Raw genomic sequence first — 18168 nt, 5'->3', positions numbered from 1 at the left:
AAGAAGCGGTCGCGGACGGTGTAACGTGCCATCGCTGACAGTCGGGCAATGTCGCAGCGCGAGATATACGAGTATCGTTAGAATCCCAACTTAAAGGCCGGCAACGTATCTCTTGACCCCAGGTGTTGCTGATGTCCATGAGCGGTTGACTTACTACTCCCCATCACGCGAGTCTCTTGCTCGATTGCCCCCTCTAATGTGAAAAAACATTCTCAAATTCGTTTTCTACTTCGACCCCGAGAATCTCGGAAACGATATCCAGTCCGATTATTGGTGAAATCATAGTATTGCGCGGTTGTCATTTTGGCATTTCGTTAAATTTGGACCGACCTAAAGTCGCATTACATTCCCTCGGGAAATCTTAAAAATTTCGGAGTGGAAAGTACCTATCCGTGACCACATATGTGCCAAATTTCACGATGTCGGGTTGACTACTTAAGATGCATGTTAAGCATAACAAACAAACAAACTTACATTCGCATTTAAGATACGCATATTTATTACACATGTAGACTCGTAGACTTTTTTTTTTGTTGGAATCGGCATCATGTCATTAGTTCGAACCACAACTCATCAAACAAAACAAGCATATTTACAAACAACATATTTAATATATTAAATCACAAATATAGCTTGTTATTATATGACACATAATTATTTATGCAGGTATAAAAAAGGTATTTTATACTTTGTAATGATTAAATTTAACCTTGCTACTATCCCAACAAATTAATATGAAACAGTAGGTACCAATACAATGCACGTTTTATTAATAATATTTTGTTAATAAAAAAACGCAGATAATAAATTAATTTACAGTAAACACACCTCATTTTGTTTTTCAATAACTTCTTTCTTGGCACATACATTGCTATTTTGCGACATTTCTTTTTCGTTTAACGACAATCAAATGGTTCGTAACACACAATTTATTCTTGAATAATGCAAGGATCCCGGCAGCCTGCGTTGCTGCACTGTCTACTGTCAAAACTGTGCTATGTGAACAAATGACCTTGACTTTAATTAATGTTAGTTGCGTGTTAAGGAAAGATATTTTAATATTTTATAACTAATACCTGAAGTTATTTAAAAATTAAAACTTTGTTCTCTTGTTCATCAACTAAATATTTTACACCATTGTTCACGTTTACAGTGAATATAATATTACTACGGATGCAGGTGTTGAACTCATCAGGAATATTTTTGAGACCTGGGAGGAATCACAGAATGCATTTGGTATCTTTTGTGATTTATCTAAGGCTTTTGATTGTGTTCAACATTCAACGCTGGTCAGGAAGCTGTGTCGCTATGGTATAAGAGGATCGATGCGCTCGATCTCCTGATCTCATATTTAAATAATAGGATTCAGAGGGTCGGTGTGAATGGCAGGAGAACTCCTGGGACTCCTCTCGGTATGGGGGTACCACAAGGGTCTATTCTTGGACCCTTCCTCTCCCTAATTTAAATAAATGATCTACCTAACCTTGTAGAAAAAAAAACACAAGGTGGTATTGTTTGCGGATGACACTTCACTTATGTTCAAAGTGAAACGAAGCCAAGTTTTATATGACGAAGTAAACAATGCTCTATCTGACATCGTGTACTGGTTCAGCGCCAATAACTTATTGTTATATATATAGTCATAAAACCAAATGTATTAAATTTACTAAGCCAAATGTCAAAAATGTAGATGCGAATATTTATTAAACGGAGAGGTGGTAAAGCCAGTGGAATCTGCTGTATTTCTTGGCATTACTCTTGATTCCAATGGGGCCCCCATATTTGAATAGGCTTAGTTAGATTTATTGGCGAATTGGCTTAGTTCTGCAGCATATGCGGTTAAGAAAATTTGACGGTTAACTGACATAGATACTGTGCGACTAGTATATTTTAGTTATTTTCATAGTATTATGTCCTATGGTATATTGTTATGGGGCAGTGCGGCGGATATTAATACCATCTTTGTGCTCCAGAAGAGGGCTATTCGCGCGATTTATAACCTAGGTCCTAAAGAATCATTAAGAGAAAAATTTAAAGAAAAACATTTTGACTGTTGCTGCTCAATACATTTTTGATAATGTTCTGTATGTTCATAAGCGCATTGAGGAAACTGAACATTTCTAGAAACTGTGACATTCATAATGTTAACACGAGGAACAAACATAAACTTGTTATGCCTACTACTCGGTTGGGTCGACTTTTGAAAGAATTGTTAAAAAACGTTTGTGTGGGAAAGGTTACTATAGCATAAACGATTTTCTTAATGACTACACGGACTAAAGCGAACACCCTAAGACTCCTTAATAATAAATGTTTTTTGTACGATATCACACTGTAATCCATATTTTTATAATAAAAAAAATGCCCGCTGATTTTCTTGCGCCCATTCTCTCAGGTCTGAGGCAGTCTCTTTTGAATGGGTGGTAGTTTTTGACGTTCAATAAGTGATTTTGAATGAATGAAAAGGGGCATATGACGTCGAGTTGCGGAAAGCGCCCGTATGAAGAAGAAGAAGTTATTATGAATCCTATTTTGAATAAAAATATTTGAATTTGAATTAGATGTTTATATGATAGAGCTTTTCGTGTGCGTTAGTAGGTATGTCAATTCAGATTTCACACCATGAATTTGGTGTTTTTTTTTGGATTTACGTATTTTACCCGTTGAGAGGTAAGATTTTTAATCGTTATTTTCTTGAAAAATGTGCAATACCTTGTAATAAGATTAGTAGCACTATAATCGTGGACCAAAAATCTATCAACTATATTTTATAAAGATTGATTAGGTTAGGTTAGAACGTTTAAAACAATGCACGAGCCGTTCGTAGCGTGCTGCGGCAGCGGCCGGCGAGTGCCAGAAACTAGTTTTAGGCGTTTCCCTTCCTTTTCTCCCCATAAAAATGTCCCAACCATTAAAAATGTCATAATTTGAGGTTAAGTTATAATGCTCTTTTTTTGTTGTACCTTGGCCATAAATCCCTTTGATATGGTATGATCTAGCCGTTGACAGAGTTGTATAAGTACAAGAAGTGTTTTTTTTTTGTGGTAAAAGCGCAAAATTAAGTCTTGTGGGGGTTAATTTAGACAAGATTAATTTTACCCCATTCCGCGACGTTTTCAAGAACCACTCAATAGAAGACGCAAGTCTCATCCGACGATTTCCGAGAAATCTTCAACAACAGAATCTGCATTCATAAATGAAACTGCGGCGACTAGAGCCAATTCACCATAAATTTCGACGGAGGAGGAATCGGAGCAAGCAATTGCAATATTCAGACAATCAGCAGAGGTAGCTTCTACATCTCAAGATCTGGATATCCAGAATAGTCAAATGACAACGGTAGATTCTGAGTCAAGACAAAAACCAAAAATAGTTTCTACCTAAATTAAATGATTCGTCCATTTCCAAAAGCTGCAGCTAGAAAAAATCTTCGGCCTGGTGAAGACTAAAACTAGAACTAAAATTAATTTTTGTGGCAAATATGTCCATGACATTTGCGTTACAGTCTCATTAATTTAATATTAAAGATGTCTAGCAACAGTTTATTTATCCTGATTGCTACAATTAGAAAAGGAAGTGATGTAGATTTAATTATGTTGTTTTGAATTAAATTTTTTCTTAATTGTGACAGTAATTTTAATTTTCGTTATATTATTTTACCTATTTTTAAACCCGGGTAAAGGCTCCCTACTTAGGGGGTAAAGTCTCCCAGTCTACCCAGGCGGGAGATATTAGCCGAATGTAACTTTGGTATAAATCGTTAATTACTCATAAACTATTAATGATGTATCAAACTTTATTAAGATAAAATGTAGCTAAATAATGCAGCTTATGATATAACTTATAGAAAATAGCGATTTGTAGGTAAACAAAGATTTATGAGTATTTTAGTCGAAGGCGGGTAAACTCTCCCGGACTCCCCCTACATCATTGGATTGTTGACTTTCAATTATATTATTTGGCTTACAGTTTAAGCATGCAGTGAAACTTTTAGTTTTTTTTAATACGAGTTCCATTGTGGTACTAACTTAGCAGAAAGAGCACACAATATCAATGGTGTGTTTGGAGCATAAACTGAGTTTACTAGCGTAATAGACGAACCGTGTGAGAGTGAGATTCTGTCCTTACATAAAAACCTGGGTTTGAGAGATAAATGGACCGTGTAACCGTTTTGAAACAATTTAGTGTTTATAGTCTCCTGTCAAAATGGACCGCATATTAATTTTAGTGTTCCGAGTAAGATTCTGTTGTTATCTACAGTAACAATCCAAATTAAGAAACATTTCACAGGTAATTGATGATTCTTCTATACTGCTTTCGTGGTGCTTATTTTCGTAGAACATTCACTAAAATATTTTATATATGCAGTAAACACTGTATTTTCTAAAGATTATATTAATTTAAAAAAAAAGTAGGCACATATTAAAATATTGTATACGTGAATTATAATACGCAGTTTATCAATATTTGTTCATAGGGATTGACCAAAAGCAAAATACTACATACCTAATCATAATACACATATTCGAGAGCTTTTGGTTCATTGTTTTCAAGCCAATTTACATCAAACTACCAAGAAATTATAGGCATTATTTGAGGTTAGCATACTCACAACATTAACCCATTTGCATAAAAGTTAAAGAAAGCTTGAAAAATGGGTGGCTCATGATTTAGCTGGCCCAGACACGGAAACACCACACAGCTTTGTACTACGTGGACGAAAGTTCCTTGGGACACCACACATCCAGATGGTGGGGATGATATCCTAATTTATGGCTTGTCGTGTAAAGGTGGAATTCGGCGGCAGGAATCAGGTGAAACAGCTCTTCGGAACACTCCCCGTAATAAATGCGGTAGAAGACGCACAATGAAGTGACTCACGCAACGCCAAGTGATCCAGCTGTTCGCAACGCACTGGGTGCCCGACAATTCGAGCTGCTCTGCGTCAAATGGTGCGCCAGACCAGATATGACAGCAATACTCCATATATGCCTGGCATGCGCTTTGTAGAGCGCTAGAACGTGGGCCGGCTTGAAGTATGAAAGCCGTGCTTTAATTATGATGCCCAGCTTCTTCGAAGCCAATTCCATACATTAATCTCGAGCAATCAATGCATTGTTTGGGAGTGTAAATACTTCTTCGAGAAGAAGGAAAAATTTCCTTGTTGTATACATAGAATACCAAAACAAAAGCAAATTTGAAAGAATAATAATTACACAAGAGTTGTTTCAGCTATTTAATCACATTAACATTTCTAATAAGTGCAAACACATACTTATTTGAATTATATTGAAGAGAAAAATACACCAGAAACAATATCTAAATATAACAAAATAACATTAACTTCATTCAAGAAGCGTGTTGGATGAAACCATTATAGTTTCAAGAATAATCAAATAAGATTTATTCAAACTTTAACCGCACATTTACATCTTAAAATAAAACCAGACTTCTATTACAGTAAGTATCTATCAGCTTATACTATAGAACATTTAAATAAAAACAGCCAAATATTATAATGATATTTCATTTCATTGTTTAAATACATAATGATGATATGATGACTCTGTGATATTAGCAAGTGAAGCACCTTTATGCTAGTGTATGTGCGGTTATGGGTATGCCAGTTACACAATTTTTTCTTCCTTAAATAATAATACATCCACAAATACTTTTATATTATTGTTTTTACACTTTTTCACAACGCACGACGGCATTTTTAAATATTTTAAAACTGATCTGTCACAGACGATGGTAAAACTCATAATGGCGGCCGATCGGCGTGGTGCTATGTACTCGTATTAACACGTTTACCGGCTTATTTTGGTGCCTCACTGTTATGTAAGGTGACACGGAGTCCTTATTTTTCTACTCGTCCGTGATGATGACTATGGCTATAATATAACAATTGAAGCTTTTTATAAGAAAATTATGAGTAATTATTATATGTATTTATATACTAATAACTTAAAAATGCAAATAATTATACTGTCGTAATAAAGAGTACAAGTAAACGTTATTATCGCGTTCTACTTATAGCCTACAAAAGGGGGGTAAATATAATTAATTTATATCAAATCCAGTTAAGAGGCTAGACCGATAATACAAACGCTTACTATTAATTATTAAGGGTATGTTCCGATATGCACTGCCAGCACTGCACAGTGCTATCACTGTAGAAAAATTCGTTCCGTTATGGACTGCCAGTATACTGCCGCAGTACCCTAGGGAAATATATGACGTCATAAATCGCCGCCATATTCTACTGTGAGCACTGTCCTTTTCGAGGTAAGGTACTCGCAGTACTTTAATCAGCCAAAACCACTCGAGTGCCTAACGTTTTATAAACAATACCTACAGTTTAATCCCAAATATTTTTAATTTGACAGTACTCCAACAACAGTTTTTTTTAATGAACTAGAAAACTTTAATACACTCATTTGAATGCTGAGTCAAAAAATGCGGCTGATAGTATACAAATTGCGTTCCGTTTTAAATAGTAACCAATATGGAACGGCTTCACAGTATACTAAATTGAAGTTACACTGTACAGTGGTCGTAGTACATATCGGAACATACCCTAATTGTGATTATATAATCAAACTCGAGACCCAATTTAATAAGACAACTATGTTAATATAATTATTTATTTGCTATATTGCTGCTATTATAATCCTTAACCGTACAAATTTATTGTCTTAATTTGGAAGACATCGGAAGGTGTTGAAACAAATTTTTTAAAAAATCAAATATATATTTCGGAAAGAAAATTAACAAATAAAAAATAAATAAAAACAATGGGTATCTATTTGAGAAACACAGATGTAATTTATACATATTATATATAACATTAGGGTTCCATTATTCAGCTAATTTTTAATATATAACTTAAGTACTTAATAGCTAAGGCCGAGATGTATAGAGCTTACTTAGACTTTGTTCAGACATATCGAGAGAGTTAGTCGGAGTCCCTATTCGAGTGCGAGTTAAGCTTACGAGCAAACCTAGAGTTTCATGCGCCGCTTCTTCTCTCTCAGAGCGTAATTTGTTTCCGAAGCGTCAATAGTATCTAGTATATTAGAAATGACATCAAAAATAATTCTAAAAGAATCCATTTTGAGAAAATAAATGCCTTTTATGGCCAAGTTTAATCTCAAGTCCACCATTAAGTCGACGACGAATAACTCCGACTTTAAGCTTTTAAACAAATAGAAAATCAACAATTCCCTGTATCACCACAACAGCTGTTGTTCTGCGTTTTAATATCAGTAAAATATGTCAACAGTCACCCATCTAACAATGCGTTCCGCTTCTCATACCAAAATTAGTTAGCAAGACCGCATATCGCATAAATAATTCATAGATCACTTAACTTATGTATCTCAATAAAACCAATCAAATAAGTTTTTGATATTGTTATAATTTAGTATACTTTCTATTGTAAATGTTTGTTTAATGATAATCGACAATATGTATAATGAAACGCGCGCTTGAACTTTCTATTGGGCTGTCCCATTGAAGTTATACTTCTTTATGCGCGTTATAAAAAAATGATGACAGTAAAAATTTCTAAGATGCGCGAGCTCACTGTAACACAACAATTTTCTGACGTTTGCGACATTCGTTATTTTTTTTTTTTGGTTTCTTCGTCCATTATTAGGATAGGCAAAGGGTTCAAGCCCGTACAGCCGTATTCGTTATTTAATAATTAATTGTCAAAGCCATCGTTGCAATATTTTTACAATATTGTTCTTTCTACAAACGTAGAATAGCACGATGAATAAATAATTTTAAGGATTTTTGCTTTGGCCTAACCAACGGAATATAACTTCTTGCGTGCATACTTAAGTACACACACTTTTCCTAAGCTCAGCATAATCTTAATATTCAAATGACTGTTAATACCAAATCAAAGATTACGCTTAGCTCGAACACAGCTGAGTTTTACATAAGTTAAGTCCGAGTACGCTCTATAGATCTAATCTAATCTCAACCTAAGACTCCACCTATTGGATCAATTCTTTTCATTTATATTATATATCCAAATCGCCTGGCCGTTCGCTACTACGTACAGCATGCTTTGCTTAAGCTGTAGACAAATGAGTTATTTATTTAGTAGTTGCTATACGTTTCCTGCTTTAGCTATAGGGCAAAGCTAAATGATTGACTAGCCGTCATTGAAATTTAACGCAAATAACAACTCAATACGCAAAAAAAAATATGAAAACGGCCGTAAATGATCTAAGTTCTCAACCTTTGCAAACATAAATGTTATTCTCAAACCAATTGCCACCATTACACAAACCCAAAACCTAAATATTACCAATTTTCCGAAACAATAAAATGTTTTTCTTTTATTTTGAAAACAATTTCAACCATACCTCATAAATATAAGTTTAAGAACTGCCCCACACTAAATTACATAATCAATTAGGAGGGTATTGAAAAAAGAAATTCTAATTTAATATAAATTTAATTAATTTAAGCAAAAGAATAATTTTTAAAATTCAAAATTTTATACTCATTAAATATAACAACTTTGTATATAAATGAAATGTTCGTTATTTAAAATTAAAAAAAAAAAACTCTTAAACTTAAAATTGTATGAAATGTTTTCTTAAATATTAAATAATAATAATAATGTTGATATACTGTAACATGATTACACCCCAAACTAGGCATATACTGTGCTTTGGGTTGCAAGACAACTATATATTTAATAGAATTACCTAAGAACCTACTTACTTTAAGCACACATAAATACAGATATCGCGCCAGTGAACGCAGTCAGGGCCAGGGGTAAATAGCGGGAGTATCTCCCCCTCCTGTCCGCACGTCTCGCCTCGCACGCCTGTCGTGTAGTGCTGTGCCATACTGGACAGTTATCTATCGTACGCTTAATACATAAGTTGCGATCTGAGTCTGAGTCAAAGTGGAGGAACAACGCGAGGGAGGAAGTGAGACCCAAAACTAAAGAGACCAACGGCGACTAATGTTGCATCATCTTAGCGACCACGACCACGACCACTCTGACAAGATTCATCGATTAAAAAGAAGATCCGAGTCTAGTGGTTTCATTAAAAAACGAGTTTTTATTCTTTTTTTATGAAAATAAGGGACGAGACGAGCAGGAAGTTCAGCTGATGGTAATTGATACGCCCTACCCATTACAATGCAGTGCCGCTGAGGATTCTTGAAAAACGCAAAAATTCTGAGCGGCACTACAATTGCGCGTCACCTTGAGACATAAGATGTTAAGTCTCATTTGCACAATAATTTCACTAGCTACGGCGCCCTTCAGACCGAAACATAGTAATGTTTATACATTACTGCTTCACGGCAGAAATAGGCACCGTTGTGGTACCCATAATCTAGCCAGCTTCCTGAGGAGAGGAGCCTCCACTGGAGCACGAGAAATGCCTAAAAATGTTTTAGACATGTGTGTTGAATACAGGCAGTACAAAAATTTGAGATTTAATTTTTAAGTTAAAATGGTAAACTTGGAGCATTGTTTAAATTTATCGACACACTCATGATTATGTTAATCAATTATAATTAGGTCACATCACTATCGCATTCCTGAACTCTGCATTCAACTCGCGCGTTATCTGTATATATAAAGATCCATATTCATCACATATTATGTATCTTGAATTTTTTATTCCCGAAGATGTTAAAAAAAAATTGTTGATGAACTTTAAATGCCATTGAATTTTGTTGAAGAACTCTTAAAATGACAGACGGGGTCTGTTGAATCTATTGATTCAAATACTATTGTACAAAATGTCCTGTCCTATTGTACAACTATATTTATCATTAATATCAAACCATACATTGAACTATCAATACAATTAATAACAACTTACTTATACTAACCTGACTAGCAATTTATGGAAAACGTGGCACTGAGCCGACATATTGCTAATATCGCCAATTCCTCAGAAAATATTAGTGGAACAGCACGACAATTATTATGGGGCAGTGTAGCCGACATAATTACCATCTTTGCGGAGAAAAAAAGGACTTCTCACGGTATTTATAATCTAGATCCTAAAGAATCATTATGTGAAATATTTAACGAAATAAACATTTTAACTGTTACATCTCGATATAGTCTCGGTATGTTATTTATCTACACCCATGCTTTAAATCCTCTACTAAAGATTCTAAAACAGTTAGGTTATTGCCATCATTAAAACACCCAATGTCCTAATAACCATTACATCATCCAAACGAGTGTTGTAATAAAATTCAGTACATCTGTTTTCATAATAACACTCCCTGGGATGATATTATGGTCACAAGGACTGGCTTTTTTAAAATGTTAGCAGAAAGCTAACTGTTTCAGGATCTTTTATAGAGGATTCATACTATGGGTGTAGATAAAGTCTTATTAAAACACTCACTATGATCACCCACGTTCGTGTTTTAATACCCCTTTATACACAACAGTGGCATAAATAACTAATGTATATTAATGTAGGCACACTAGCGAATTTTCTAGAAACTGTGATAATGTTAACACCAGGAACAAACATAAACTACTGAATTTAACTCGGGTAAGTGGAGTAAGTTGGGCGATATACATATATGATTTTAAATGATAAATAATGTCGTATTTTTTCATGCACGTGCGATGAAAATCATTACATGAAATGCGTGTTCATTGATCATTACATTGTCGGTTCCCTTATCTCACTCGCTTGAGACCGTCGCAGCATACCGCTTTGCAAGTTATGACCAACATAATACAATTGTATTAAAATGACCAACATAATACAATTGTATTAAAATGGAATGAATTTTAATATACATAAAGAATGCCTGAAACCCTCGACCAATTAGTATACAGCGTCGCGCTACAATGGCGACATTAAATAAATACAGGGGTGAAACTACGTAACCGTAACCATAGAAAAATATTAAAAAATAAAATACATAATTAACAATTTCAGAATAACCTGTAAGCTAGCGCTAGCGTAAGGGTGATTAAAATATTGTTTCATAAATATATAATTTGTTTGTAAAGGAGATTGACCACATATGGGCCCAGGCTGTGTCAGACAATAATATATATTTTATGTACACCCATGCTTTAAGTCCTCTATTAAAGATTCTAAAACAGTTAGCTTATTGCCAACATTAAAACACCCAATGTCCTAATAACCAGTACATCATCCAATCGAGTTTTGTAATGAAATTTAGTACAACATTACATCATTCGTTTTCATTACAACACTCGTTTAGATGATGTAATGGTTACTAGGACTGGCTTTTTTAGTTTTAGCAGTAAGCTAACTGTTTCAGACTTTTATAGAGGGTTCAAATTATGGGTGTAGATAGTCTTGTATGCTTCAAACTGTTGATAATTAGGTATTAAAATCATATTCGTGTTTTAATACCCCTTATTACACAACAGTAGCATAAATATCTATTATAATTTAAGTTACATTTTTACATTCAGTTTGGGACTAAAATAAAGTGCTTCCTATCCCGAGTAAAAGTACTTTATATTATTGAAATAATAAAATATGACTCCATTTTTTATTCGTAGACATGTAACTCGTAATGTTTTAATCAAATGGATCGTTGTTAGTTGAATGATAATCGATTATGAGCTGTCATATTCATAGTACCTACATTTAAGAAAAACCCATTTTTTTTAATGTCTCGCTATCCAATTAAAATGGAACAGGAGCAACTCGTCCACTATGATGGGTCTGTGCTCTGTACTAAATACAAAACGAACAAATAGTAATTCGCCATTATAGCGCCACGTTGTATAAAATTACAAAAGACAAATTTCATTACCGTTTAGAGTATAATGAAAATAAGATTTTTCAACTTATTTGCCGTTACTTATCTACGTGGCGCGATGATCTACAATAAAAAAAACATCACAATAATTATTTCTACTTAACAAAGTGAACCACATTAAACAGTTAAGTTAACCGTTAGTACTAATTAAGCTAACAATGGTATAAGTACAAAAACTTAAGTCAACATATCATAAGAATATGTAAAAGTAACAATTACAAAATGTAATATAAAAAAAATATAATTTAAATCCTCCATAATTATATAATAAATCATATTATTCGGTTACCGACCCTCATTCATGTAGGTATAAGACCGTGTACACAGAGGTACTGTCGTCATATTCAATGCCAGATCTCATAACTTTTTATAGATACAGTACAACTAATTGAAATAATTCTTAAAATCAGTCGTCCACAAATACCGACCGATACAATTAAATAATTCTTTATTATTTCTGATCCTGCATCCTAAAAACATAAGAACATAATATTTACATAACCTATAAACACATTTTTAACACTGAAACAATAAATTGAGACACCACCACGCACGGTAACTATATTTGTAACCCAAAAATATGACTGATAATTTAATTTAAACAATAAGTTGCGCTAAAATGTTCACACCGAAGTTGTAGTAATTTTTTTTCACCCATGTGTTATATAAATACATTCATAGAAAGGATTAATTTAAACGGAATCCAACGTTAACTGGGACATCATGGCGGCGCAACCAGAGTAGCCACACATCACTGAGACAGTAATGGACCTCGAACAGATACCACTACAGCTGTATGTAAGAAAAATAAACAGTGGAGGACAATTATATCCTTATTTAAACTTAGCATTTCATTTATAATCTCTATCCCAATGATCTGATGAGGAATTATCCTAAATTGATGGTTTACTTTGAATTTCGATAATAAACCTTTCTGTATCGAGATTGTCCATCGCATGCAATTAAAAAACAAAACAGAACAGTGCACACGTGTTGCATGCAAAGAGGAGAAAGTGAGACACCATACACCTCTATAATAATTAGTGGTGGCGCGACCAGAGTGGCGGCGCAATCAGTAACATACTGTGCACGCGTCCGAACTGGTCGCGCCGCAAAATTGGTTGCGTAACCAAACGGACTCCAGATGAGAAACTCTCTATAGAGATATTGGTAGCGACGATTGGTTGAGCCGCCATGGTGATGAAATATAATCAATGGGGCACTTTCCCTGTCACGCGGATGTCCATTCACGTCCATGCGTGTACTACGACAACCTGGCCACAGACAAGACAATTTGCCACTTGCAACCTATCCGCGTTAAGAAGCACAATGTATAATAGAATGCAGGTGCCCGCACGCCCGCAGGATCATAAGACGCATAACAAGAAAAGAGCCCTTATTTGATAAATGTGATATCTATATAATTGTACTACAACTTCAGTGTGGACAGTAAGTCTATCACAACTTCAATTCGCAACAGTTTCGTATTATACAATTTACTCCACGCTCTTGTTGTCCCGCTGCCAGCTCAACATTTCGTCGAGGAGTTCCTCCAAGTATTTATTCCCTCCCAAATGTGCTATCTGGAAAATGAACATATATTATATATTCCTGTCTTGCCGAGTTCAGTTAGTTGAATAGTCAGGTCCATTGAAATTAGATTTAAGGTAATAATTGAATTCAATAACCACACAGTTTCGTAGCACGGACGCAGGGGGCCTACTCCTAAAATCGATATTCGATAAATCGTGGCATTAGTCGTGTCGAATCCTACTCTTAGTTACGTCGTATTCAATGTCGAAACGATGATTGAACGAACGAAACATTATTCGATATTATCGGTCCTAACCCTACTCTTAGTTGAAAATGTCAGAGACGAATATTCGAATTTCACAAATAATCAAACGTCACTTTTACGATAATCTCAACGACACCATCTAGGCTGTCGTTGCTATTATCGTTTCAAGTTGTATAGATATATTTGCCATACAATATACATACTTAATAAATATTATTAAAATAATTATATGTGATTTACTATTCAAGAGGATTTTTTTACTACTAAGTCATTTAAGTCATTTTGTTGATCGTTTATGCGTAGAAATAATGCAAATGGCCGCCTGAGAAAAAGGAAGTCGACGAGAAGGGTTGAGTTACTTTTTTTTACATTTAATTATCCGCGAGTTTTGTATTATTTATTCAATTTTAAATGGTCATATTATATTCATTACATATTTTTTTTAAATTAACATTATGTGTAAATGATACCAAATTGTTGGTGCAGAGTCTGGCATTGTCCTTAGCGCCTAAACTATGTTTTGACTTTTGACACTTCACAGCAACAAAACACAGATAATGTTTATGTTTGAACATATTACATTCACACTAACATCGTAAAAAAATCAAAATATTAGTCAATGGTAACGATAAACGATAAGGAATTCGAACATTTGTTAGAGTAGGTTAGTTGCGATATATTCGGAGTATTATCGTATCGTTCCGAATGTATCGTTGTCGATTTTGCGAGTAGACCTCCAGAACTTTAACGAAATATAGAAAATTGAATTTATTCATCTGTCTGTGCTCTGTCTGTCAGTTAACATTTTTTGTGAAGACTTGCCAAGTTGGAATATATTATATTAAATACTTAAGTAGAGGTCTCACGAGGCTGTAAAGAAATTATGCTTCCAAATCAAGACAGTGTAAATATACGGGTATTTTAAAGATGGTGGCATTATCAAATAATATATAATAGTATATGTGGCGGCATGTAACTCTATCGCAGACCATTATTACGCAGAAGTCATAAGTAAGGTATCTGCGGGGGGCTAGGAGCTTGCGTGGTGCCGATTGGCTCGCCAGTCGTATTCCGTCCCCCGCACCGATACGGCACCCCGGGCACTTCCAGTGTACAGTCACGATCTGAATTATATTACTATTTGTTTTTTTTTTGTTATTTATTGTTATGTTTGTGTTGGTCTGTTAAATATACACACATATTCTATTGTTGAAAAATTATTTTTACGACTCTGGCACGTAATTAACTTTGTACAGATGTAATTAACACTTTAACATTATATATCTTTCAAAGTATAATATTTGCGTTCGCAACAGTACCTACCCATGCGCAGCTATCCTCCACATTTCGCTCTGCGCTAGACTAACTATTAGTCATTACATTTAAATAATGTCATTAATGTTATTTTACTATAAATTAATGTAATATTTGTAAAGCGTACGCGACAGTACCCATGCCTACATGGCCTACTTATAAAAGTACAGAGTGCCAAGTGTGAGATTTTTTACGTATTAGAGCGCGTGAAAGTTAACTACGATATGTTTTAGCGTCGAAAGAGCGCTATGATGGTTTCCTTTACGAACACTAGATGGCGATCCCGCGACTTTTCGCGTTCCGTGCGAGCGCTATTTCCGCTGAGCCAACCGTTCGAGTGACGTATCGTTGATAAATCTTGGTACGATTTGTTCAACTCTCAGGTTGTCGCTTCATCTACAGGATCTACTTTACAGTTGATAGCCTGCTCAACCCCAAATTTTCCATATTAGGAAATTTACTTGAGGTTTCGCCCTTTCAAATCTAAACAATTTGTTTTTTTTTTTTAAGTCATAACCCTCACTACTGGGATTAATTACACAAATTAAATTTGAAAACAAAATTTATGAACAATACGGGACTCGAACCAGCGACCTCTCGGGTTCCGTGCGAGCGCTATTTCCACTGAGCCAAATATTCGAGTCCCGTATCGCTCGTAAATTTTGGTTACAAATTTGATTTATTAAGCCTCATACACTCACATACAATATACGACCTGTTAGACCGAAATTGTGGGATTTATTTTGATTTGTCTATCAGTCAAAGTCGGTTACAGAAGGAATCGCAGAGATGTTCTACTCTTTTTTTTATGAAAATAAGGGATGAGACAAGCAGGACGTTCAGCTGATGGTAATTGATACGCCCTGCCCTTTACAATGCAGTGCCGCTCAGGGTTCTTGAAAAACCCAAAAATTCTGATCGGCACTACAATTGCGCTCGTCACCATGAGACATAAGATGTTAAGTCTCATTTGCCCAGTAATGTCACTAGCTATGGCGCCCTTCAGACCGAAACACAGTAATGTTTACACATTACTGCTTCACAGCAGAAATAGGCGCCGTCGTTGTACCCATAATCTAGCCGGCATCCTGTGCAAATGAGCCTCCCACTGGAATTACTAGTCTCTTGCACACTATGTTTGTCTATACGCTAGTCTATGATTGAGCAACTCACCTCTTCTCTCGCCTCTTGGTCCAGCGCCTGCAGCGTGTCCCTCGTGTACTGGAAGCTGCCACATTTCTCCAACAGCTTGATGCAGTACCGCTTCACCTCCACATTAGTGGTTCGCTGGCGAAGTATATCTAGTGTATTGAGTCAATTATATCATTATTACTCTTTTATTTAACGACGTAAATTCTCTTATAATCAAAAATACCTTGTCAAAAAATATTTACGCTCAAATTGACAAACAAATCAAGGGTCACAATCAGGCAGAGTTTTTATTCAGTTGTGTTTTGACCGCGCTTTGAATACAACGCCACGCAATTACAAAGTGTTCAGTGAAAAACTATCCAAATAACAGCATATCCTAACTTAAAAAGGATGGAGTGTCGTATTTCAGGTTAGTGCCTTTTTAAAATAACAAAATTGTGTAACTATTTTGTTAAATAATTACAATTTAATTGTTAAAATAAAACATATCTCCGATGAAATGTGCGGATAGAAACTTTCTGCCTTTTTGCACATTTCGCACCATAATCAATGAGCTACTTCGGGCGTATACAACGGACTTTGAACATTATTGCCCAGAAATAAGGTGTTAATTTGAATGTATGTTTTAATGTTATCTGTATAAGTTAATGTATACGTATATACAACGTCACTCGTACATATTTTGACAACCTCTTAATAGGCGACTGTGAGTCTAGATGTTTATAGTACGTCAATGATAAGATACTAATAAGTAAGGTAAGAATTTTCTTTGTGATGGATGAAGCTATGAAGTTGAAAATATCCCAAAAATAGTTTTTATCTGTTTACTTTTTAACCGACTTCAAAAAAGGAGGAGGTTCTCAATGTTTCGTTCGTCGGTATGTTTTTTTTTACGTTTGTTACCTCAAAACATTCGACTCGGTGAACCGAACAGAAAATAACAATAATCGTAACTAGAATTACATTAATTAATTAGATTGTATAAAAATACGGAATTATTTTTATACTATTTAGTGCACATTATATCACATTATATCTATTGTTTTGTAATAGTGTTTTTGAAGTCGGTTGTTCATTAGTTAAAAAATTTTTTTCACTATTTAATAAAAAGCTATTAAAAAACCCATACAATTACGTACGTGGTATTTTACAGGCCATTTAACCTGACGCATATTTTATTCATTCGCGCCAAGTCGATACCGTTCAAATTATTTTTTTTTTAATAAATAAATAGCATCTATTTTTTCTCGATATCCCTTCCTCTCTAAAAGAGGGAGAGAGCGAGTGCGAGAAGACCCACATATATTTGCTTCACTAATATTGCGTTTCATCCGTAAAAAAATTATCCTCATGTGCGCAAAGAAGATTTAAACTTAAAAAAACACTTACTTGATAACCTTGTATTGTCATACGTGAACAACACTTTGTACATTATAATATTTTACTGCTGCAAAGTGAATAGATATAAAAACTGTTGTAAAAGGATACGAAGTACTTGATTGTCGTAACGTTTGCTTCTGATTGCGTGGATGATCGGGAAACTAAACTTGCCCTCCGTTAAGTCCTCGCAGAACGATTTACTATCAGTATACTGAAATAAAATGAAAAAAAGCTACATTATCTCTGGATCTCATGTCGATGACATCACATTGTCGCTTTGTGACGGTGCGCAAAACAAGCATCACTGAAGTACATATTATTATTAATTAATAAACAACTATTTATTTTGTCTGTATTATAGATTGATGTAAAGGTATTGTACTGTGATGCTGGTTATTAATATAACAATTATGAAAAACCAATCAAAGGATATGGGTTATGGGTTAGGTACAAAAATAATTTATTTTTCTGACAGAACTATTATAGCGACACAGAATAACAGAAACTACAGAACTATTAACAACAAAAGTCAAAACGTAACAATGAAAACTTCAAAAACAAAGCGGTGATAGAACGAAAATATCACCTCATGTACCTAACGGTAATGAAACTGCAAATCGTACTGAAACTCGGTGAAACGAACAAGCGAGATATTAAAGACATAAACAGGTAAATGTATAGGGTACAGTCGGCGATAATATACATGA

The 18168-nt window shown here is 34.7% G+C and overlaps 1 protein-coding gene across 5 annotated transcripts in view; it reads right to left on the bottom strand.

The window, feature by feature from the left end:
* LOC126964836 (terpene synthase) overlaps positions 1-18168 on the bottom strand; it is a 70428-nt gene that overhangs the window by 15649 nt on the left and 36611 nt on the right. The window contains exons 6-8 of one of the 5 annotated variants that reach the window (XM_050808148.1): positions 17570-17672; positions 16103-16230; positions 11734-13400 (exon numbers count right to left, since the gene is read on the bottom strand). The exons of 2 other annotated variants lie outside the window; for them this stretch is intronic. In XM_050808148.1, the coding sequence (XP_050664105.1) occupies positions 13314-13400; positions 16103-16230; positions 17570-17672 (318 nt within the window). In that variant the 3' untranslated portion in view covers positions 11734-13313. Of the gene's footprint in view, positions 1-828; positions 953-11733; positions 13401-16102; positions 16231-17569; positions 17673-18168 lie in introns of those variants that run through there. 2 more of the 5 variants (XM_050808153.1, XM_050808150.1) reach the window with 2 other exon arrangements.

Source organism: Leptidea sinapis, chromosome 6, assembly GCF_905404315.1.
Source record: "Leptidea sinapis chromosome 6, ilLepSina1.1, whole genome shotgun sequence".
NCBI lineage: Eukaryota > Metazoa > Arthropoda > Insecta > Lepidoptera > Pieridae > Leptidea > Leptidea sinapis.
This window is presented reverse-complemented; position numbering and strand designations above follow the sequence as displayed.